Source organism: Lytechinus variegatus, chromosome 16 (genome assembly GCF_018143015.1).
Source record: "Lytechinus variegatus isolate NC3 chromosome 16, Lvar_3.0, whole genome shotgun sequence".
NCBI classification, from domain to species: Eukaryota; Metazoa; Echinodermata; class Echinoidea; order Temnopleuroida; family Toxopneustidae; genus Lytechinus; species Lytechinus variegatus.
In genome coordinates this window covers 5,172,442-5,196,038 of record NC_054755.1, presented here as the reverse complement: position 1 = coordinate 5,196,038, position 23,597 = coordinate 5,172,442, and the positions used below count along the sequence as shown (strand labels likewise).

The 23,597-nt window shown below is 36.8% G+C and overlaps 1 protein-coding gene across 1 annotated transcript; it reads right to left on the bottom strand.

Moving 5' to 3' along the window:
- Nucleotides 1-6,708: 6,708 nt before the first annotated feature.
- LOC121430002 (probable UDP-sugar transporter protein SLC35A5) lies at nt 6,709-22,504 on the bottom strand. Its single transcript, XM_041627272.1, has 7 exons — nt 22,422-22,504; nt 19,434-19,658; nt 18,345-18,443; nt 14,645-14,778; nt 9,396-9,463; nt 7,934-8,732; nt 6,709-7,018 (listed from the first exon to the last, which is right to left on the bottom strand). Exons 2-7 carry the CDS (start codon nt 19,528-19,530, stop codon nt 6,944-6,946), a joined length of 1,272 nt encoding a protein of 423 aa, XP_041483206.1. The 5' UTR covers nt 19,531-19,658; nt 22,422-22,504; the 3' UTR covers nt 6,709-6,943.
- Nucleotides 22,505-23,597: the final 1,093 nt, after the last annotated feature.

Sequence of the window (23,597 nt, the reverse complement as noted above, 5' to 3'; positions counted from 1 at the left end):
TAATCAGATACATATGTCATTTTGAAAAAAATGGAAACAATTAAAGGAAAGCTTGCCGTACCCTATCTTTTAGCCCCCCCCCCCATCATTATACACATCAGAATGCAACAAAATCTGCACTCTCTGCAACAGTGCTTGGCGGCCAGTGACTCCCAAACAGTGGCGAACCCAGGATTTTCCAAAGGGGGGCAAATTTGTCCGCCAAAAAATTTGACAAGCAAAAAAAAAAGGTGTTCAACCACAAATAAAAGGATTTCGTACCAGAAAATAAATTGACAAGCAAAAAAAAGGGTCTTCTATAAAGGACATTTGTGGTTCATCAGGGATCAGTTGTGACTCGTCAGGGAGGGGGGCAGGGGTACGTCCCTTGCATGAGTTGTGACTCGTCAGGGGGGGGGCAGTCTGCCCCCCCTTAGGTACGCTAGTGCTCCCAAACCTTAAGTAGATTACACATGAGTGCATTATGAATCTTAACATGGATTTCAATAAAACAAGTCTGTATATTCATAATGCAAGTCAATGCCACCAAATGGAAATCATTCAAAGATGCAAAGCAAGCCGCCAAATATTGGTCAAGCTAATGAAATCATGGCATTTTTTATGAGCCACAAACACCAAAAACTACATTTTGATTGTTACAAATTCAGCAAGAATCTGAACAAAATCCACAAAATAAATTTCAGATTTTTTTTAAAGATACTTGATTGTATTACAGTATGTAATTATACTATGGCAAGTCAATCACATTCACACATAATTCTATTTATATCATATTTTTTACATATTTTAAATGTAAGCACACATTTTAGTAGGTAACACAACAAACCAATGAATTAAGCTTCATTAAAAATGTTATACAAAATATGCCTGGTAAACACAGATGCAGACCATTCCTTTTTTTCACATTCGATTAGAATAAATTCTGCCCATGACGCTTCAGATATTGGTCATAATGACAGGATTTATGATGCAGCGTGGCAAAAAATATTAAAATTGGGTCATACATATTCCCTTACTTTGACAAAAAAAAGCAAGTAACAAAATTATAATTTCACGTACAAGAAAAATGTGTCTATAATTTACATGCATGTAGAGTCCAATATAATAGCATGATGATTAACTGGCCATATTTCATTGCAAGATACATTTTTTCCCTCCAAGATAGTTTTCCCGAAAGAAGAAATCAATATGTAAAATGTTAACACATTACAACCTAAATTTCAGTTAATATGTCACTTGATTCCTTTTGTCACAGTAAGCATTCCAAGGTTTCATTAGTGAGGGTGCTAGTCTTATGATGAATTCAGTCTCATCATCTTCTGGGGCCAGTAACACAAAGCTTAGCAATGATCGTAGAAGAATTTTCGATGATTGATTCCATTGACTACAATGTAGGGGAGATCGGGGTTGGTTGGAACGCGGGGTAAGTTGAAACATTGGTAATTTTCTTTAACGCCTGTAAAATAAATTTATGCAATACTGTAATAATGTATTACTAATACAACAGTGTTACAATGTTTCAACTTATCCAGCGTTCCAACTAACCCTGATCGCCCCTACAATGAATCGTAGAAATCAAGCGAAGGATAAATTGCTGACCTTTGTGTTACAGAGCCCTGGTGATAAAGATAGATGCTTATACCAAGTGTGATAATACACTGAAAGAGGTTTGAACACAGTATCATGATTGTCATTACCAGGGGAAGGAAATGCCCACATGACATCCCAAATAGCCCCTATAATCTCCCAAATTGAATGCTTTCGGGCGACCCCAAGTTTTGATACAAACAATATTCAAGATAGTTTAATAGGAATTTTCTAATTAAATGCTTTTAAAGCATAATTGCTTGTTGCACAAGAAATTTCCCTTCAATTGAAAGAATAAGCCCCTAAAATTCAAGAATTGCCCCAGAGTGGAGAAAAATAGCCCCCTAAAGTGAAAAAAAATGTCCTACCCTGAACTTGACATATAAAAAAAAAATGATATTACACAGAGTAATAAGATATATTGTGAAAGTTTTAAAATATCCTACAGAGTCTACGATTTCAAATAATAATCACCACTTTGGGGCATCTATCGCCACCAATACATAAATGTCCAACATGTAAGGAAAACTTGCATTGTTTATGTTAAAGAGTATATTTTCAAGGAAAGTGCAGCATAATTCATGAATGTATTTTTTTTTCTATGTTGTAAAAAGTTGAAGTTTGTAATGAACTCTTAAGGGACCTTACATATTTCAAGGACTAATATTGTTTTAACATCAAATCTTTCTTTGTTACATGTATGTGCATTTCAGCAAATACAATATGTCATCCTGTCAATTTCCAGTGATAAATACTAAAGAAGCACCTTGATAATGTACAATGGAATATTCAAATAATAGTGCATATAAACTTTTATTTCTTGTTGTCTTAGCTATATCATACAAATAACACTCAAGAAGACTATCATAACAATGCCCATGTAATATCTTCTTCTTCCAGTCTGGTACAGTCCCCCACTGGCATATTATCGTACCTTCAATCTTAATAACAATGTGTGTGATTTTTTAGACTCAAAGCTATTTCCCTGATCAGGCATGAGACAGAGAAATTTGAAAAAAAGAGGAACTTCACGGCCCCCCCTGGGGGAGGGTGTGGGTTCCCTCTCCTACGTTGGGAAAAATTTGGAATTTAAGGTATGCAAAACCCCACTTTGATGCATTCTACAATCAAATTTTACTGTTTTGAAGAGGTTATTTTGTAGATAAATATAGTCACCAGAGCTGACTTTGCAAACTCAACTTCATGGTCCAACCACTGCCATTTGAACTTGTTGGAGACATCCTTGTCAATATCACTAACACGAGGGTCATTCTTCTCTAAAGTCTTCATTTTGTAGTTGAAGAAATTACACCACACACCCTACAAATTCTTGTAAAATCCACGATAATCCAACTCGAAAACGCTGTACGTCCGTATCACTTGCATTCAATGTAAACAAATGTGCACACATGTGCATGCAGAAAGCTGCCAGCTGCATAACCCAGGGAGCTCCCGCCCGCGCAGCGGATGGGAGCCCAGGGGCTTACCGTGTATTTGACCATACTCACGGGACTAGCGTGATTTATGGTCTAAATATTTCTCCAAATGAATTGTGAAAATAGAAATTATGCACTAACCCGATTATATGGATGAAGGTCTAACGAGTGGCAGTTTCCTGACATCTGGGCACAGACTGGAACCTCAAAAAACGAAAAGTTACCCCTCTCCTCTCCTGCTACCCCTGTCTCGATCGGCCATTTTTGTTATGAATCGTAACAAAATGGCCGATCGAGACTTTTTTTTTTAGAATTTCAAAATCCACGGAAATCCGCCGATCCGCGGAGAAATCTCATGCCTGCTGACCATTTATCCTCAATGCAAAAAGTTAAAATCATTATTCAAATTGTGCATCTGTATGGTTTCAAAATAAAACTTAATAATGCATTCGATAAATGTACATGTTAAAATAATTGTTCAACATTTTTAGTGTACATGTAAGTAGTAAAATAGCTTGACATATATTGAGAAAAGCGAATGCATACTCAATACCTGATACAAACACATATCACACAATTGTATAACGTCCCTATGCGTCCCTATGGACTTGGATATTATTACCCTGGCTATAGCCCCATAGCCTTTTATAGCTCTAACATATTTCAAGGATTAAATTCCTGCATGGTACCCATTTAGTTTACCTGGGTTGAGGGAAGTGTGTGGATCAATTTCTTGCCGGGACTTGAACCCGCAACTGCTCGATACAGCATATTGCACAGTCTTTTCTTCCTGATATCACAGGAATATTAATTATTTGGTGAGGATAATAATTTGATTATTTTTAAGGGGCTTAAGATGTCTCTTTTTAATATGCAATATAAATATTTTACCCTCGTCATAAGAGTCAATCAGTCTCATATGCTCACAATCATAGGGTGCGTTTATTCGACACTTTTTTACCCTAGAATCATGATTAGAATCATGATTCAAATCACGATTCTGCAGAATCACGATTGCGTTTAGTCGAAAGTGGAAATAAACGTCTTTCAAATCACAAACATGAAACACGGAAAAAGGGGCGTTTGGAAAGACGTTTCTGTAGAATCACGAACGAAAAGGGTCGTATAAACGATATCGTGATTTGAATCATGATTCTATGACGTCATTGTGTCGTGCTTCTTCCGGGTTCGACTCAAAGGCGCGCGCTGTGTTTCGTGCAGGTTAATTTTCGTGTAGCAGATTGCCAGTGTACTAGTACCGGTATATGCCAATTGTCATGTGCATTTAGGAATTATCATTCTGTGTATTGTACCCCGGGGTTGTACTGTAGCGTCATTTGTATATTTCACACAGGGTGACCAGATTTCACAAAATGAAATACGGGACAATTGACAAACGAAGATCAACAAAGAATGTGAGAATCCATAGTATAATTATAAGACTTTTGAAAAAAATATAAAGAATTAGAAGGGAAGGTGAACGAAAGAATGAAGGAGAGAAAGAAAAGAGATGATTGGGAAGGAAAGAAAATAAAGGAAAACAGAAAAAATAACAGAAAGTTAGAATAAAAGGATGAAAGAAATAATAAAAGAGATAAAAAAAGGTTTCCGTCATTCTTTGAAATGAATATAGAAAGAAAGAAAGGAAGGAAGGGAAGATTAATAAATGTCTCGCAAAATAAAGGAGACAATTAAAGGGGGAAAGGTGAGAAAAAGAAGGAGGAAAGAAAGAATGAAGGAAATAAACATGTTTCCTTCATTCTTTGAAAGAAAGAAACAAAAGAAAGAAAATAAAAATAAGGGAAAAGAATAAGAAGGGAAAAATGAAGAAAGGAATAAAGAATGGAAGGGAAGAATGAAGGGGAAGAGAACGAAAAAATAGAAAATAATGGAAGGAGAGAAAGAACGAAAAGAAACAGGAGACGAAGAGAGAAGGAAGCCAAGGTAATTATAAGGAAAGAAAGAATGAAGGAAATAAAAAAGTTTATTGGATAAAGAAGGAAAGAAAGAAAAATGAACAGAGAGAGAGAGAGAGAAAAGGAAATGTCGAGGAAAGAAAGATAGGAAATAAAGATAGATGGAACAAAAAAGGGCAAGCAGAAAGGATAGGGTATATATAAAATAAAGAAAAGGGAAAAGTTCAAACTTCAAGTAAACAAAAAATCCAATCATCTAATAAAAATCATAACTTTATTTGTTGTTTTTTTAAATGTATTTTTAAAATTTTAAACATAAAATGTTTTAGAAATGAATAAAATTTCAAAGTGAAACATATTGTCAAACTTAAAAATTAGATGAAACATCGCGGCATCGTGCACACCAAGACTCAAAACGAAAGCTGAAACAACTAGATCTATGAAAAGTCAATAACATTTTCCTCCGATTACATCTCCAAATCATTAAACTGAGAATCCATAGTATAATTATAAGAATTTCCCGCCGATTTTGTGATTATTTTGGTGGAAAAACTGTTTATCATGTGAGGTGTTTGCACCATTGAGAATTTGCTTCGATCCTCCATGCCTAGCTATAGTAGCCTGCCACACACAGGCAGGAGGCCAGTTCGTTTGCAATGTATTAGCAAGAAATCATCGCAGAACTTGCAAAAGTTTACAGTTATCGATTTAATTGTTGTCCCTGCTTCGTCAGCTGTTGGTTATTTAATGAAAATTCGTCACTTTTAAATGTATTAACTACATTTTGTTCAATATTCTGAAATACGGGACAATCCCGGGAAATACGGGACGTCTGGTCACCCTGATTTCACTGTTTTCATCAATCATGTCTTCAAGTTCCAAAGGCACAAATTGGACTGACGACGAACTCAGGGCTCTGCTTGTGCTTTGGGCTCAGCCTGAAGCACAAGCATCCCTTACCGGGATTCACAGAAATATAAGACGATCTACGAGTCCCTTTCAGCGGCGCTTGCGAGGGAGGAATTTCAACGGAGATGTGGCACCGCCTGTCGAGACAAAATTAACAGAATTCGTGCCCAGTACTACGGCTACCGAACACCATTTTTGATGAACCGACAAGATTGAATACAAGTAAACAAAAACAATACGAGGTACAATACACGGAATTCTGGAAGTAAAAGATTTATTTTTCGGAAGCCGAGTTGCACTTGCACAAACGATCGCGCGTTAGCTCCGGTGGCAGCAAAAATCTAGCAGCCGACGTGAAGTTAGAAACACGCGCGAAAATGTTGACCTATACTTCCTGGGTCAAACTGCGCACTGTGATGCGCACTGGATCGGCCTGAATTCAGGGAGAAACAGCGTTAGAAAGATGGTCGTATAAACGCTGATTCTGTCGGATCGTGATTCATGTTGCTGTTTTGAATCATGATTCAAATCGTGATTCCAATCATGATTCTGGGTTGAGGTCGCATAAACGCAGCCATAGTACATTTTACACTCCCTGGGGAGTATTCCAGCTGAATATATCCTCTTGATTTATCAAATATACAGTACGTAAGTAGTGCCCTATAATATATATAAGTATTATAAAGGAATTGATTTAAAAATTCAACGTTATCAATAAACTAAAATATAAGGGAAAATATCAGAATTGTGATAATAAACTTCCAGCATATGGTGCAGTGCTGCATGGAGAGGTAAAAGGAAGACTCCCCCCCCCCCCCGATCCAATCCTGTGACTCGTTCATTGATTACAGAGGCATTATTTTACCCTGTAGTACTGTTTCCTTGAAACAAATAACCTTTTGATTGATGTTCGCATTTTGGTTGCATTTCTGATCATGGCGTCACAACCCACTTCCGAAATCCCTACATCGTAGAGGTCAATTAAAACAGAATCGATGTTTACTTCTCAGCTGCTTTGCATGGTATACCTAGAGGGACTTCACAGGGAAAATGACCAAACACCATGCTCCAAAACAAGAGGGATTGGTCTCGCTATCATTCTACTGAGCTTGTTTCGTCTTCTCCGTCGACTCTTGTCAATTCTATCAATTCCTCACTGACTGAAGTACCCTGAAGAGAGAAAAAGTTATAAACTAGTGTCAAGTTTAGTGGTTGAATTATTTGCTTTAGATATGAAATTCATTGAAAGCCTGTCACCCTACCCAACTTAGTGTAATATCCTCTTTACTTTGTTCATCTTCAAAATATATACTTAAAATATTGAGAAATATTTTGTTCTCTGTCAAAACAGAAATTTGTTGTCTTTAAATATTATTGCAGACAAGCATGTCGCAATATTCTAAAGATGAAAATAAATTAATGAATGAAAACAAGACGAATTATTCACAGACAGTGGCAATAACAAGCATCATCAAACCTTTATGTTATAGGGATATTTACAGATGTAATGAAAAGGATCATTCCATGAAACTCTGCCATTTTTATACCAAAGGCGCCAGACTGAATAGAAATTAATTACATGGAATAATTTGTCGTCTTCCCGCACAAAGGCCTTTAGCTTGCAGTGAACAGTGAGCGCTAATGCAAGGTTCACAGCTTTTCAAGAAAACAAAATTCCCTGATTTTTCCCGGATGAAGTTTAAAAATTCCCTGATAATTGTTTTAACTCATTCCCAGTTTCACATGTTTTCTAAGTTGTTGGCTTGTTGCAGTGAATTTCATTTAAAAAAAACAAACAAAAAACCGCACCATAACCAGTCATTCAATAAATGTTGATTTGATGCAACAAAATATAACAGAGTCTAAATGACTCCTGTGCTTTCGACTTTTGGGGCGATCAAAATTCAGATTTTTCCCTCATTTGAGGTATTTTTTTCCAATTCCATGATTTTTCCCCAACTGGAAAAAAAGTAAAATAATGTTCCCTGATTTTCCTTATGGGCTGGGAACCCTGGAACGGCCCTTGTGCAAGAAGGCGACGAATTGCAGAATGTGTAGTCAAAAACAAAATCAAAAATAACTCACCCTCTTCCTAACCGATTTGTCCTGGCCCCTGCTGACAGTCTCTGATGGATATCTCCTCCTAGGTGTCAAGGCTGGTTCTGCAGGCACATGACTGTTGTTGTAGATGAAGATAGCCAGGAACACCGTAGGCATCTGCAAGAAGAAGTCTAAGGTCGGTTGGAATCCTGTCAGCCATATTGATAGGCTGATGATGACAACAGTCGTGACCTGCGCACTGTGGACATGGAACATGTTGTCTCTGAACTTGAGCATCAAGGATATCGTCAGTCCAAGGGCGGCTGTGGCGAAGATGAGCAACGTGGAGTACCAGGTGTACCCACTGAACATCCCACAATAAATAACGCGGTTCCGGAAGTTCGGAATGACAAGAAGCGTAAGCGTGTTGAAAATCACCCCGAAGGTATACAGCCGGGTGTTCTGGACAATGTACATGTGGAGACCCTGCTCGTTATGACCTTCCTTGAAGATCTTTTCATTGTATATGTTTGCGAACGATGACAAGAAGCACTGTACCACGATCAAGACATGCCCGAAGCTGACCGTGAAACTGTATTTACTGGCTTCCGAGTTGGATGGCTCTGAGGTATGGCGCAGTTGCCGATGACAGAGGTCCGACGGAATGGCATGTCGTTTCTGGAGGATCTCAACCTCGTAGAGTGTGGCATTGTCTATGGATTCTAGCGTGGCGGACGTATGGTGGTGACCTCTGACTGAGCTCCTGTGATCTTGGTTTGATAATGAAACTATTGCAAGAAAGAGAATCAGCAGGGACGCCCACTGCACCCGACTAAATTTTCGTCTGAAAGAGAAATGAAGGTTTAGAAGAACATAATAAACATTCTCGATTAAATTTTATTTTGAACACTTCCATGAAGAAATTAAATGTAAATCTATGATTGTACTTATTTAGGGATACAACAAATCAATATCATTCTGAGAACAAGCATGGTATATAATCTAAAATTATTGCATTATTTACCTTCATATATTAAAAGATGATATGGTAACTTATGTGTTTATAAGGAGGACTACGAATGAATTTAAAATTCTGGTATGTCCTTAATTCATGTACAGAATGTCAACTCACTAAAAAAACAATATCTATGATACATAAACATATACTTTATACATGTACATGGTTTATTTAATAATCCACTTGCAAAAAGATAAGATAAGCATATATATTTGTACATTATTGTTTTTCATGCCAAATCCATCTGACCCTATTGTGTGGTAATTATCACCATGTAAATATTCCATGATTACAATGTGCATCAAGTTCAAGGCAAAAAAACACTTTGAATCAGATAATGAAAAAAAAATAAATAAAAAACATTGCTCTTTTTACAATGTACACTTTACAGTCCAATGTACAGTTTATAATACACTGGGTTATGATGCAGTTACAAACAGGTGATTTTTCTTGTACTTATTATGAATAATATTGTTTTTAAACACTTACTTTAAAATGAGTCTGAAAAGGAGTGACGTTGATATGATAGTGAAGTTTCCAAGCAAAACAGCAACAGCCTTTATAATGAAATGAAGAAAAACATACATGAGATATAATTCAATTTCAATTTTCAAATTTCAATTGATTTCATTCATAAAAAACATATAAATATACATAGTAATAAACAAAAATATCAATATAAGAATGTGGAGACAGCTTAGAACCAAGTCTTATACAGTGCTACCACCAAAATGTAAGCACAAACATTTTAAAATCAACATTTTAACATAACTAGAAAATAAAGATGATAAATACAAATACAAATTATATTCCAAGACAAACCCTAAACAATACTTGAACAAATAAAGCCTCATAATTTTATAAGTGATATTTTTTTTTAAATAATCGTTTGAAAGAATTGAGTGATACACTTAATATAAAGGTCAAGTCCACCTCAGAAAAATATTGATTTGAATCAATAGAGAAAAATCAGACAAGCACAATGCTGAAAATTTCATCAAAATCGGATGTAAAATAAGAAAGTTATGACATTTCAAAGTTTTGCTTATTTTTAACAAAATAGTTATATGAACGAGCCAGTTACATCCAAATGAGAGAGTCGATGATGTCACTCACTCACTATTTCTTTTGTTTTTTATTGTTTGAATTATACAATATTTCAATTTTTACGAATTTGACAATTAGGACCTCCTTGCCTGGAGCACAAAATGTTAAAATAATGGAATTCCACGTGTTCAGGGAGGAATGAAACCTCATTTCACATGACAATGACGAGAAAATCAAAATATTTCATAATTCAAACAATAAAAAACAAAAGAAATAGTTAGTGAGTGACATCATCGACTCTCTCATTTGGATGTAACTGGCTCGTTCATACAACTATTTTGTTAAAAATAAGCGAAACTTTGAAATGTCATAACTTTCTTATTTTACATCCGATTTTGATGAAATTTTCAGTATTGTGCTTGTTGATTTTTTCTCTTTTTATTCAAATTAAGTTTTTATTGGGGTGGACTTGTCCTTTAATGTCATCAGGTAATGCATTCCAAATTTTAGGACCCTTAAACAATATAGAATTGATACCAATATTGGTTCTCTCAAATGGCAAGTGAAAATCTAATGGCTTTTGCATATTATACAAGTAAAAATCAGAATTCAATTTGAAAAATGTTGAAAGACTAGATGGTATAATTTTATTAAAAACTAAAAACGTGAAAACTGCAATATTAAAATCATTCATATCAAAAATATTCAATAACTTCAATTCTTTGAAAATTGGTTTAGAATGGGCAAGATAATTGGCATGAAAAACTATTCTTATGGCTTTCAATTATAAAGCAAATAAACATACAATGGAACTGTTTTTATAACCATTACATTCTAAGTGGATAATGATTTCTTTCCCCCACAATAAATCCAAAGGTTAAATAGAGAATGTAGATATATAAGTGCATCCTTTTGACACCATATGGTAACCTTAAATAACACTATCGGCATGGAAGGCTGCATAATGACATATGGTATCCTTCAGTCCTCATACAATACAAAATTCTTGTAGAATAAAATTTGCAATATGTGGTGTAATTTTTCACCATATTCACCTACAGTAATATAAGAAAGGTGTAGCCTTCAAGCTTACTTCAAGGTAACATTATTTCAGTAAAATAATGTTCTAGGCATGTCTTCATGCATATTCAACAAGCAAACAGATGATGTCTTATCCCCCCTTGTTTTTTTTCTTTTAATCTTATTGTAATGAAATTATGTTTATTTAAATTTGTCCGCCATGAATAAAAAAAAATGGATTGACAACTGATTTAATCCATTAGACATTTAATTGCTGCAAATTATTTTATCATAGGAGAAACATTCCATGGATATGTATGAAAATATGAACTACTAAATTATCTAATGTAATAACATAACATAACATAAGTGGGGACATGACACCATCAGCCCCCCAAATGAATATTCAAGACGATGTGCATAACTGTTTTCCAAAAAATAGTGCTTAAATTTAAAAATCAATAAACTTCATAATTTGTTATCAGGTTTTGATGAATTTTTTAGCATTTTCTTCAGTGAATGTTACTATTACTTATTTAGATATTTTTATTTTCAGCCCGGAGTACCACTTTAAGTGTCACTATTTTCACAATATGAACATACATGTATGGAGAGGTATGCAGATTAGGGAGTCCATAATGTTACACACGCACTGATATCTTTTTAGAACTTGTTCAAAAAGGAATATTTCATTTTTCTTATCCAATAATGTGAAGCATGGCACTATTCCTTGTTGAACATATGAAACCACCATTAATTGACCTGGGCCCTGTCTTACAAAGAGTTGCAATTGATCCGATCGATCGCAACTATGGACAGCCAGCAATGTCAACATCTATTATGCATGTTTGTTCAAAATATTTTCTAGCTATAATGAATATTCATTCATCGTTGTCTTGAAAATTTACTGTGCTTCTCCTTGTTTACAAAGGACATTGTGCACATTTCCTATAGAAAAAATTATGACACTGATGATTTCCATAGAGTTACGATTGATTGGATCAATCGTAACTCTTTGTAAGACGGGGCCCTGGGCTCCATAGCATTTAAACACAACTCTTTCTGCAACAGGCCCCTGATTATGACTCAATCAGGGACTTCTTCATTACAAATCTACAAACATTGACATAATGATAATTCACCTGTAATATAAAAACAAGTGGAATGCCTCTGGCCGTCTCACCTGCATCACGCAATTCAACATACATGTAGCAGCAGTGCTGACTTTGAAAACTACTATAACTCGCACAATATGTTCAGTGATACTTGGTTACTATTATTTCCATGTTTTATGAACTAGACCAATACACTTACAGAAATAGGATGGTAATTCAACAAATACCCCCAATGTGGCCAAAGTTCATTGACCTCACATGACCTTTGACCTTGATCATGTGACCTGAAACTTGCACAGGATGTTCAGTGATACTTGATTACTATTATGTCCAAGTTTCATGAATCAGATCCAAAAACTTTTAAAGTTATGATGGTAATTCAACAGATACCCCCAAATCGGCCAAAGTTCATTGAGCCTAAATGACCTTTAATTCACCCTAAAAAGACTGGGGGGGGGGCCTTTTAGGCCCCCCCCTGTACATAAATCGCGATAACTTTTTTGCGCATGAAGCGTTCGCGCCGCCATTTCATGACTTTTTTCTCTTGAGTTTTGCGCAACTTTTGATACCAAATTTGTTTACCCCCATGCCACGGTTGCGGAGTTACGTAACATTTTCGTACCACATGTCACGTAAGAAATTGAAATTTGTATTCGTTTGTGTGTAAAGTGTATGGTATTTGAATGAATGTTATACACATTGTTTTCTAACTACATTTTTATTTGTTTCTTTCTATATCATGTCACTTGTGAATTCAAGTAGCAGTTCTAGGATATGAAAATAATGAAAAACATTGCATAAAAAAATAAAGAAATACATAAGAAATGCAAAATAAAGAAATACATAAGAAATTAAAATCAAAGAAAAACATAAGAAAAGTAGTGCAAAATACCAGAATCGCTTGCACAACTATATTTAGTAATTAATTACCGGTATTTGCATAAGCACATCTAATAATTCAAGTATGAAACAACACAATTCCATGATAAACAACCTCTTCTTACAGCTGAAAACCTTGAAACAGGAATTTATGGACCGCAATAAGTACCAAAATATGAAAAATTCAATTTTTTGATGAAAATTTGCATATTCACATAATTAATTATGAATATAATTTGCATAAATTATGTGATATCTCTTATGCTTTGTTTTCACCAGCTAGTGTACATGTAACACATCACTTGTTTATCTTCCAAGATTGCTTTGGCTCATTGCAAGAGAGTGTAATGCAATAAAACATGCCAAATGTTGTATTTCTCTACATAACGCGTGCAGAGTACTTATTTGCATATTTAGTAATTACTAATTTGCATAAGCATATCTAATATTTCAAGCACGAAATAACACAATTCCATGATAAACAACCTCTTCTTACAGCTGAAAACCTTGAAACGGGAATTTATGGACCGCAATAGGTACCAAAGTATGAAAAATTCAATTTTTTGATAAAAATTTGCATATTCGCATAATTAATTATGCATATATTAAAAAATACAATGAATATCAGTATTTTGACTATGTTTTCTTTTAGAGGACATGACAAAGTATGTGTGTGCCAAATTTGGTTGCGATCGGACGACCAACGGCCGAGATCTTAGGGGGGGCCCAAAAGGCCCCCCCCCCCCAGTTTTTCTAGCCTCCAAAATAGTCAAGTCTTATTAAGGTTAACCTTGGTCATGTGACGTGAAACTCAGGCAGGATATTTGGTGATACATGATTAACCTTATGTCCAAGTTCAATGAACTAGGTCCATATATTTTCTAAGTTATGATGGTAATTCAACAAATACCCCTGATTCAGCCAAAGTTCATTGACCCTAAATGACCTTTAACCTTGGTCATGTGATGTGAAACTTATGCAGGATGTTTGGTGATACTTGATTAACCTTATGTCCAAATTTAATGAACTAGGTCCATATATTTTCTAAGTTATGATGACATTTCAAACTTAACCTCGATTAAGATTTTGATGTTGATTCCCCCAACATGGTCTAAGTTCATTGACCCTAAATGACCTTTGACCTTGGTCATGTGACATGAAACTGTAATAGGATGTTCAGTAATACTTGATTAACCTTATGGCCAAGTTTCAAGAACTAGGTCTAAATACTTTCTAAGTTATGATGTCATTTCAAAAACTTAACCTTAGGTTAAGATTTGATGTTGACGCCGCCGCCGCCTTCGGAAAAGCGGCGCCTATAGTCTCACTCTGCTATGCAGGTGAGACAAAAAAGGCAAGTGTGTTAATGTACATCACTGGCTCTCCTATTTGCATATCAACCTTGAAGGGCTGATAAATGTAATCTACTGTGCTATGAAATTAAGAGAAAAATCTAATACTCCACAACGTTGCTATTTTTTCATCCAAATTTGGTGAAATTTCAGTTGTTTTATTTATACAAATAAACCTTTAACAAAGTACAAGTTTAAGTTTATTTTTTTAACCAATCATTAAAAAAATTCAAGTACAAACAAATAATCTATACGAATGCACTGAAAGGTTTGGATTTATTGTCTCCAAAATGCTCAGTGTAACTTACATTATGTTAGAACTTACCGGTTCAAAGAAAGTCATGACAGAAAATCCAATAAGATTGTCAAGGAAATAAAGCAGGCCAGGGATACTCCATTTAAAGAACCTGAGACATTCAGGCCAGCTGAATTGAATGAATTCCTTGAATAAAGGTTTACCTGAAACCAAGGATAATGAAAATTTACTATAATAACAATTAAAACATTACATTTGTAATGAACACAACACTCCAAAGAATGTTTAAAGCCAGCCCACTATTTAAATGAATTCAACACAATATACAGTGAAGGAGAAAAATATGAAGATACATGAATAAAGATTACACTGCAATTCATAGGGAGAGGGAGTCTACTAGGGTATTAAAGGTCAAGTCCATCCCAGAAAAATGTTGATTTGATTAGATAAGAGAAATATAAAATTAGAATAATGCTGAACATTTCATCAAAATCGGATGTAAATGAGAGAGTTATGACATTTTAAAGTTTCACATATTTTTCACAAAACAGTTATATGCACAACTCAGTATGCAAATTAGACAATTGGTGATGTCTCTCACTATTTTTTTTTTGCTTTTTAATGTTTGAATTATACAATATTTCAATTTTTACAGAAGGAACTTTACTGAACCATATAGTATTAAAACAATGCTAATTCCACATGATCAGGGAAGAATTAATCTTTGTTTCACTTGACAATAAGGAAAAAATAGAAAATATCATATTTCATATAATAAAATACAAAAGAAATAGTGAATGGGTGACATCAACTGTCTTCTCATTTGCATACCAACCAGCATGTGCATATAACTGTTTTGCAAAATTAAGTGAAACTTTAAAATGTCATAACTTTCTTATTTTACATCTGATTTTGATGAAATTTTCAGTGTTATGTTTGGTGGATTTTTATCTTTTTATTCAAATTGACTTTTTGTTGGGGTGTACTTGTCCTTTAAAGAAACATTATGAAACATACATACGGCAAGTTTTTGAATTTCTATGGAATGACTATTGAAGACAGGAAGAGATTTGAATTGTGTAGTCCTAAGCAGTAAACTTCAATGTAGTTGTTGCATCAAGAAAGCAACATTTATATCATTCAGGATATATTGAAAGATGGAGAGGGGAAAGAGGGAGACAGCCAGACGGGAGAGGGTAGGGGGGGGGGGGGGAAAGCATGGGGGCTCGGGTGATTTCTCCCCAAAAATACTATTTTACAGCCCTGGAAACTAAAAAAAAAACTGAAAAGGGGAGCCATGAAAATCCCAATTCATTGACATGTTAAAGCTCATCCCATGTTGCAAAATCAGGCAGTAAGCTGAGAAAAGTAGCCCCCTGATAATAAAATGTTGTTTTGCCTGGAGAGACAAGGGCAGAGAGACAGAGGGAGAAACAAAGAAACAGAGAGACAGACAGAGGGAGCATCAAAATACTTTTCAGCGTGATTGATGCAGTCCATTTGAGATCTAAAACGACAGCAAATATTATTACAGATTAAAACCACTTCAAATGTGTATGCTAGCTTGCACCTATCATAAAACCTGTTTACATTAATATGTCATAACTACATACACCCTTTACTCAAAAGTAAACAGATGAAATACCATCCATTTATCTGGGGGCAGTTCAAGAATGATATGAATGGGGGAATGACTGGAAAACTGTTCCATTTCTTGAAGCAAATTTTTAGGAGAGATTTTTTCAAAGGTAAACCAATCGTGAAAATATATTGCCGGCATCGCAACTCTCAGAAGAAAAAAAACACATCACAATCCCAAGGGGGAGGAGGGGTAGTGTTCTAACCCGTACCTGTTGCGGTACGGGTAACCTGTCAGTATGCCCCTGATGATGGGTTGCGAGCCAGGCCGTGTTCATTTTCCACCCCACAGACCGGTGTTGATGAAAAGGGAGAAGAATACAGCATTGACACACACAAAAAAAAATCACAAATGAAAGAAGGTAAACTCAGGATCCTGTGTTTCTCCTTGGTTTCGTACATGGCAGATTCCTTTAGAGATGCTGATATTTTCTTTAAAAAAAATTTCTGGCATACTTTTATCATGTGAACGTTGTGTGGGGCAATGAGTTCGGGAAATATCACCTTCACCTACTACCTACGTACCACCATCCATGGAATCCACCGCCGAAGTTATTGGCTGATTTTCATTATTTCTATAGTCAATTAGAGTAGCTTGTTTTTGCAGCACATGTGTACCAATGTATAACGTAAATTGATCACCGATTGCAATTGGTGATTCTTAAAGACAAGTCCACCCCAACAAAAACTTTATTTGAATAAAAAGAGAAAAATTCAACAAGCATAACACTGAAAATTTCATCAAAATTGGATGTAAAATAAGAAGGTTATGACATTTTAAAGTTTCGCTTTATTTCACAAAACAGTTATATGCGCATCTCGGTAGGTATGCAAATGAGGGAACTGATGACATCACTCACTCACTATTTCTTTTTTTTTTATTATATATGAAATATGAAATATTTTCATTTTCTCATCATTGTCATGAAAAATGAAGTTTCATTCCTCCCTGAACACGTGGAATTGCATTATTTTAACATTTTGTGCTTCGGGCAAGGAGGTCCTAATCATCAAATTCGTAAAAATTGAAATATTGTATAATTCAAACAATGAAAAGCAAAAATAATAGTAAGTGAGTGACATCATCGACTCTCTCATTTGGATGTAACTGGCTCATTCAAATAACTATTTTGTTAAAAGCGAAACTTTGAAATGTCATAACTTTCTTATTTTACATCTGATTTTGATGAAATTTTCAGCATTGTGCTTGTCTGATTTTTCTCTATTGATTCCAATCAACATTTTTCTAAGGTGGACTTGACCTTTAAATTGACACCAACAGTTATGCATGATTCTAAACAGATGGGCACAGACCTATTTCGTATTACAATGTCACCCTCAGGCCCCAGAACTCTCAAATGAAAGTGGATTAAATCAGCAATTTTAGAAGTAAAATCACAGGAGTAGGGGAAGAAGAGGAGCAGGAACTGATGGGGGAAGAGGACAAGGAGCAGCCTGGGCAGGGGAGGAGGATCAGGAGTAGGGGAAGAAGAGGAGCAGGAGCAGGAACTGGGGCAGGAAGAGGATGAGGAGCTGGAGCAGGAGTAGGGCAGTAAAAGGAGGAGTGGGGAAGAAGAGGAGCAGGAGCAGGAGTAGGGAAGGAAGAGGATGAGAAGCAGGATTATGGAAGGAAGAGGAGAAACAGTAGCAGGAGTAGGGCAGGAAGAGGAGCAGCAGCAGGAACAGGAGTGGGGAAGAAGAGGAGCAGGAGCAGGAGTAGGGAGGGAAGAGGATGAGAAGCAGGATTATGGAAGGAAGAGGAGAAACAGTAGCAGGAGTAGGGCAGGAAGAGGAGCAGCAGCAGGAACAGGAGTAGGGAATGAAGAGGAGCAGAAGGAGTAGGGCAGGAAGAGGATGAGGAGCAGGATTATGGAAGGAAGAGGAGGAACAGTAGCAGGAGTAGGGCAGGAAGAGGAGCAGCAGCAGGAACAGGGGTAGGGAATGAAGAGGAGGAGCAGAAGGAGTAGGGCAGGAACAGGAGGATCAGAAGGTGTAGGGCAGGAAGAGGAGCAGTAGGGAAAAAAGAGAAGCAGGAGGAGAAGCAAGGTCAAACATAGGATTAGGAGCAAAAAGAGGAGCAGCAGCATCAGCAGTAGAAGGAATGAGGAGTATCACATGAAATAAATCTCACCACTCATCTCCAACTTGAGCATGATAGAAAGACATACAACCAGCTTGACGGCCTCAGCACACACATTGACTGTCACAGGCAAGTAGTCATATTTATGATCTGAAGAAAATGGTGAAGAAAAGAAAATAGAACCATTTTAATTATTCACCTCTCCATCACACAATATCGTGAAAGTGGCTGAAAACATATAATGTGCGTAACAGAATAGGTCACTCCTTTAACAAAAGGAGCAGAAGATTTATGTAGAGATCTATGCCCAATTTATATTCTCCATGTACTATCATTGTACAATAACCATGAGCCAGTCATACTCTTCTTGTATTAAATCCGGGGGGGGGGGGGGGCATAAGAAGACAATCTAATCATTTTAGATGGACTGCCTCCATAGCCTTTAAGACTTTTTTTGGTGGAATTGCATAAATTTTGAAAATCATCAGATCTCTTTACAAAGGTGGCATTATTCAATTGTGTAGCTTATATATGGGAATATATGTAGCACAATCTAGATTTGTTTAATACATGTGTATACTACATGAATGTTACAATAACTGTGCAGAGATTTCACAATCTTTCTATAACCCCTCTACGATCACTGAAGATATCAGGGGTGAATTAACCCGGAGCCCAGGGGGGCCAGTCAAATATATTGCTGTACACATGCGTGACTAAGGAATTCCCAAACACCCCCTAAACAAGTTTTCTGTGTGCAAAATAACCCCCTAAACAAGTTTTTCGCTGGCTTTATCGACACATTTTGGCCCCTAAACAAGTTGTCGCCAAAATAAAATATCACAGGGAAAAAGCTTGGGAAAAAATACCCTAAACACGTTTGGCTAGTCTTAAAAAAAGCTTTGGGGAAAAAAATACCCTAAATACATTTGACCCCGCGATAGACCACTGACCAGTCTTTCAAAACCACCCTTTTTCTTGAAAATCTGTGTTTTTGATACCCTTAACAAGTTCACGTGCGGACCACATCAAAAACTGAAAAAACACCCCTTTAAACACGTTTTTTTGGTCACGCGTGTCTACAGCAATATATTTGACTGCCTCCCCCCCCACAAATATGTTTCCCTATTCCTCTCTGACCTTCATTAGCTGATAATCTCATAAGCATGACTCTTCCAGCTCCAAGTACAATGTAAACGGCTGCCAAGGCGACAGTCGTCGTTGAAGAATATTCCATGGTCAATGTGGACTTGGCTCGTAGTTCTTACAGACGCCCCTCCTTGCTATATCCAGGCTGGAGTTGGAGTTTGATGATCATGCGATGAACTTCAGATCATGATGTTCTTTGTCATAAATCTGCTAGCCCTGTAGCCATAAAAAATTGTTTGGGGGGGGGGGTAATATCAATTGAAAATATCACTTGCAAAGTTGCAGAGACTTGCGTGCGCTCAGCCATACTGTTCATTTGGTGGCCAATGAATGTAGAGGGCGTCAACACTTTGCAGTGAAATGCGACCCATTAACAAACAACATAATGACTGCACACATGCGCCAGGACTAAAATGTTTCGGGCCAATAAATTCAAGAAAAAAATTTGAGAAATCCTGCTTCATACTTTTATTTTCATTTAATTCTCCTTGGTTGACCAAGGTTTTAATGGCATCATATGAAACTTTTGATTTAAATAAGGAAATAAATTATGTTAGACCTCAAGGCCTGTATTCTTAAAAGAGGTTTCAATTGTAGCACATGTGTATTAACATATTATCGTACTTCAATTAGGCACCCTTTGCCGAAAGCATGCATTTACAATTGATTTTCAATAGTGCACGCGATAAAATATGCGTTCTGATCCAAATCTGTTTTTAGAGTTTTGGACCCCGTGTTCTTGGGGGGGGAGGTTTTTCTTAAAAATTAGAAAAAAAGAAATTTTAGTGCTCTCCAGTGGAAATTTTTGGAGGGTACAACAGGCAATAGTCGCTCTAATTTGGGTGGCCAAATTTTGTCCACATCTTCTTCATCATTTAAAAAAAAAATATGTCAAAAATTTTTCAAAATGGGAGGTCTGTAGTAGGCCTAGCAACTTTTTCCCCTATCTCGCCCCTACCTGGACTATTATGACATGTTTGAGAATCTGACTCGACAATCAAGCAGGGTTGTTTTGACTGTATACAAGCAGCTATGAGTGACGTCATCCTTGCTGCGATGGGACGTGTCGAGATTAGTCTAGGTATTCAGACAAAGGTTTCATTCGTTGTATTTTTTTTTATTATCGGAAAATCGGGTTTCCGCCGAATGTTAGATCTAACGTTACTGCTAATACGTAGTCTGTACGTACGGGCCACCAAGCTCTTCAGTCTATGTATTCGTGAGTGAGCCAACGCAGTTCAGCGGAACAACCAAAATACAGAGACTGAAGGCAGCTTTCGGTCTAAGGTTACTGTCGTTAGATTGAAACCAAGTCTTGACAATCTTTTGTCATGTTTGGTAAGGGTGCATATGGAACTCTTTCATACGATTGTACTAACACTGTGGTTGGTGGATAAGAACACAAACCGCGTGATTTGCGTGCTGTCGCCAAGCGGAAGACAAAGAAATCAAGATGGCGACGTAAACACGGCCGTAAGCTCTTCCCATCTTTTCATAGCAAATCTATCGTTTTTTTAATGAATTCTTCTTTAAAAATGAAATCAATATCGAAGAAATGTTGGAAATGAAGTTGGACCCCATGTACATGTTTTAGGGCTAGATCTTTTAGAGGGAAAGTAGAATTCTCGGGGGCGAAAGTTTCTGGTTTTGTACCCGTATGTGGGGGAATATAGGTAGGAGTACCAGGCGTTAGTGGGGAGTGACCTAGACCAAAAGCTTCAGTCTCTGTTTTGTTGGTTGTTCAGCTGAACTCCGTTGGCTTCACTCACCAAATACAGAGACCAAAGTTCTAGCGCGATCTGTACAGGGGACTCAATAGCCATATGTTTATGTACTTAAGATCAGATAAAACGGGGAAGTGAATTTGCGCGACAGCCAAGGTAACTCACTTGTTCACTGCTACCACCCTGCCTGTGGGGAATCTTCAGGTAGGACTATGGTATGCCAAATGTTGTACAGAGCACAAACTTTGAAAAATCATTAAAATATCACTTTTGTGAGCAAAATTACTCATTTCCATACAGTTGCAATTTATTTTACATTAGTAACTTGGGAATAATTTTGTATTCACCAGAGTGCTCAAAAACTTGAATTTTGGGCAAATTTTTGTGTACGCCCTCTATTGGTGGAAAGTAATATGGCAAGAAATTTTTCATTTTTTGATCTTTAGTTTTAATTAAGAAAAAATTATTTAAAGTGTCAAATTTAAATAAGAGCCAAGTTATATATATGAATAATAGGTGTAATGGAAACTGTCAGTGTAAAAAAAATCAGGCATTTGCCCCAAACAAAAAGAGAAAATAAGCCAAACATTGCCACCCTTATTTTGCCACACATGGAGATATAACTGAGAACAAGGTTATATCATAACCTTGTTCATTGAATGAGTGAGGTAAGTCACTGTTTTTGTTCCTTTCAACTTCATTTTTCTCTGTTTTTTGGCAATTATTGCCAAGAGGGAATATAAATTTGCATTTTAGTCGTGTTAATTTTCAAATTTTTTATTCATTAAAGACAAAAATTGAAGAGCCCCGACGGCCGACGGGGGGATTTTGCATTGCAAGTCCCCTAATGTTGGCTGCACGATAGCGAGCCGTCTGTGTACGAGCACTCATCCTACGAACGAATGTTAAAAAACTCCTCGAAACAGACGGCTGCCAGCTGTCTAGGAGTGACCATACGTACAGTAGGCCTACCGTATATGACTTTCACTCCCCAAAACGCCCCAGGCTACACGCAATGTCAATGCAATGGCTATGATGATTCTGGGCACAGGCACAGCACAGCACAGTTGACAGTGGCAGCTGCGCTGATCGTTTCCTGCATCCTGTGGCTGTGTAGCTGTCGCCCGAGCTGTCGTATCCCACTCCCAGTTATTATCCATCGAATAGTCCTACACACGGTCATATTTTGCACTCTACCCTACCCTAGGCTAATTATTGATTCTGTTACTTTAATGGCTTAGGACTAGAAACTTACCCAAACGGAGTAACGTGAGAGATGTGTCCAGATCCAGACAGGTCGCTCGACTTGCAAGCAAGAACAGCAGAAATTAATTGTTGACAAACAGAAGGTAGAGGGCGTGAACACTTTTGTTTTATTTACTACACTTTGTTTTTTACGCCAGAATTAAAAATTTCGATGAATGTCGAGTTCATTTTTACTTTTTTTTTCTTTCTTTCTTTTTTTTTTTTGGGGGGGGGAAGGGATCAACAATACCCTCTCCCACAGGCCCATAACCAGGGGCCGGTCCCTGGATTAAGCGGAACCCTGCCGCTTGCAAACTGCATGCCCCGCGCCCCCCCCCAAAAAAAAAAGAGAGAGAATATAAAAAGAGGGAAGGAGAGGGAGGAAAGGAATAAAAAGATGAAGTCAACATGATGCACAAATTATTCTGCTCGTGATTTGAGTTTCATTACTGTTTCAACGAGATAAAGCAATTAAACATTCTGTTCATGATTACAAAAAGTGCTGTTCAGCTCGTGCTACATAATTGCAGTGGTAGGCCTCATAAGTGAGATTCCTATATTCCAATCTTTGAAATATGCACTTTTCAGGTTATGGGCCTCTATCAATTATTCAGATAGGGGCCCTGGAATGGTTTTGAAAGGAGGGGGGGGGGGGCGGTGCAGACCCATGCAAAAATTGAAATCAAATGGTCATTACATTTTTGTACATGATTTTGGAAAAAAGTGGGCCGGGGGGAGCTAGGCTGAAGCTAGCACACTCATGCAGCCTCCCTCGATCGGCCCCTAAGTTCAGCTCTTTATCGCTCATCCTGTTCATGATTACAAAAGTGAGAATGTTCTTTTGAACCATACCTTAATTTAGCCGAGCCTGCAATAAAAATTCTTCCCTGGATGCCGGGGGTACATATGCCCGTCCCCATTGGACAAAGGCCATGTTTATCTTCAGAATAAGTTCTATCCCTGTGCACCACCATATCCATGTTAGACCACTATAAATCCAAGAATTTTCTTTGCATCATTCAAAAAAAGTGTCAGTGTTTTTAGCCTGCTATTATAATTTCATGGGTTCTGTGGGTTTTTATGCCTGTCAGAATTTCTTGCTTTCGCATAATTTTTTGGAAAAAAAAATTGAAAGTGTACACATTAGATGATTAATACATCTCTACTCTCCCCCCCCCCCACACAC

Excerpts from the sequence above, each read along its gene's own strand:
- LOC121430002 (XM_041627272.1), bottom strand. The coding sequence starts at position 19,530 with ATGGAATATTCTTCAACGACGACTGTCGCCTTGGCAGCCGTTTACATT. Across the intron at positions 14,779-18,344 it reads GCTCAAGTTGGAGATGAGTG|GTAAACCTTTATTCAAGGAA; the intron begins GTGAGATTTATT and ends CCTTGGTTTCAG. Across the intron at positions 9,464-14,644 it reads TCATGACTTTCTTTGAACCG|GCTGTTGCTGTTTTGCTTGG; the intron begins GTAAGTTCTAAC and ends TTCATTATAAAG.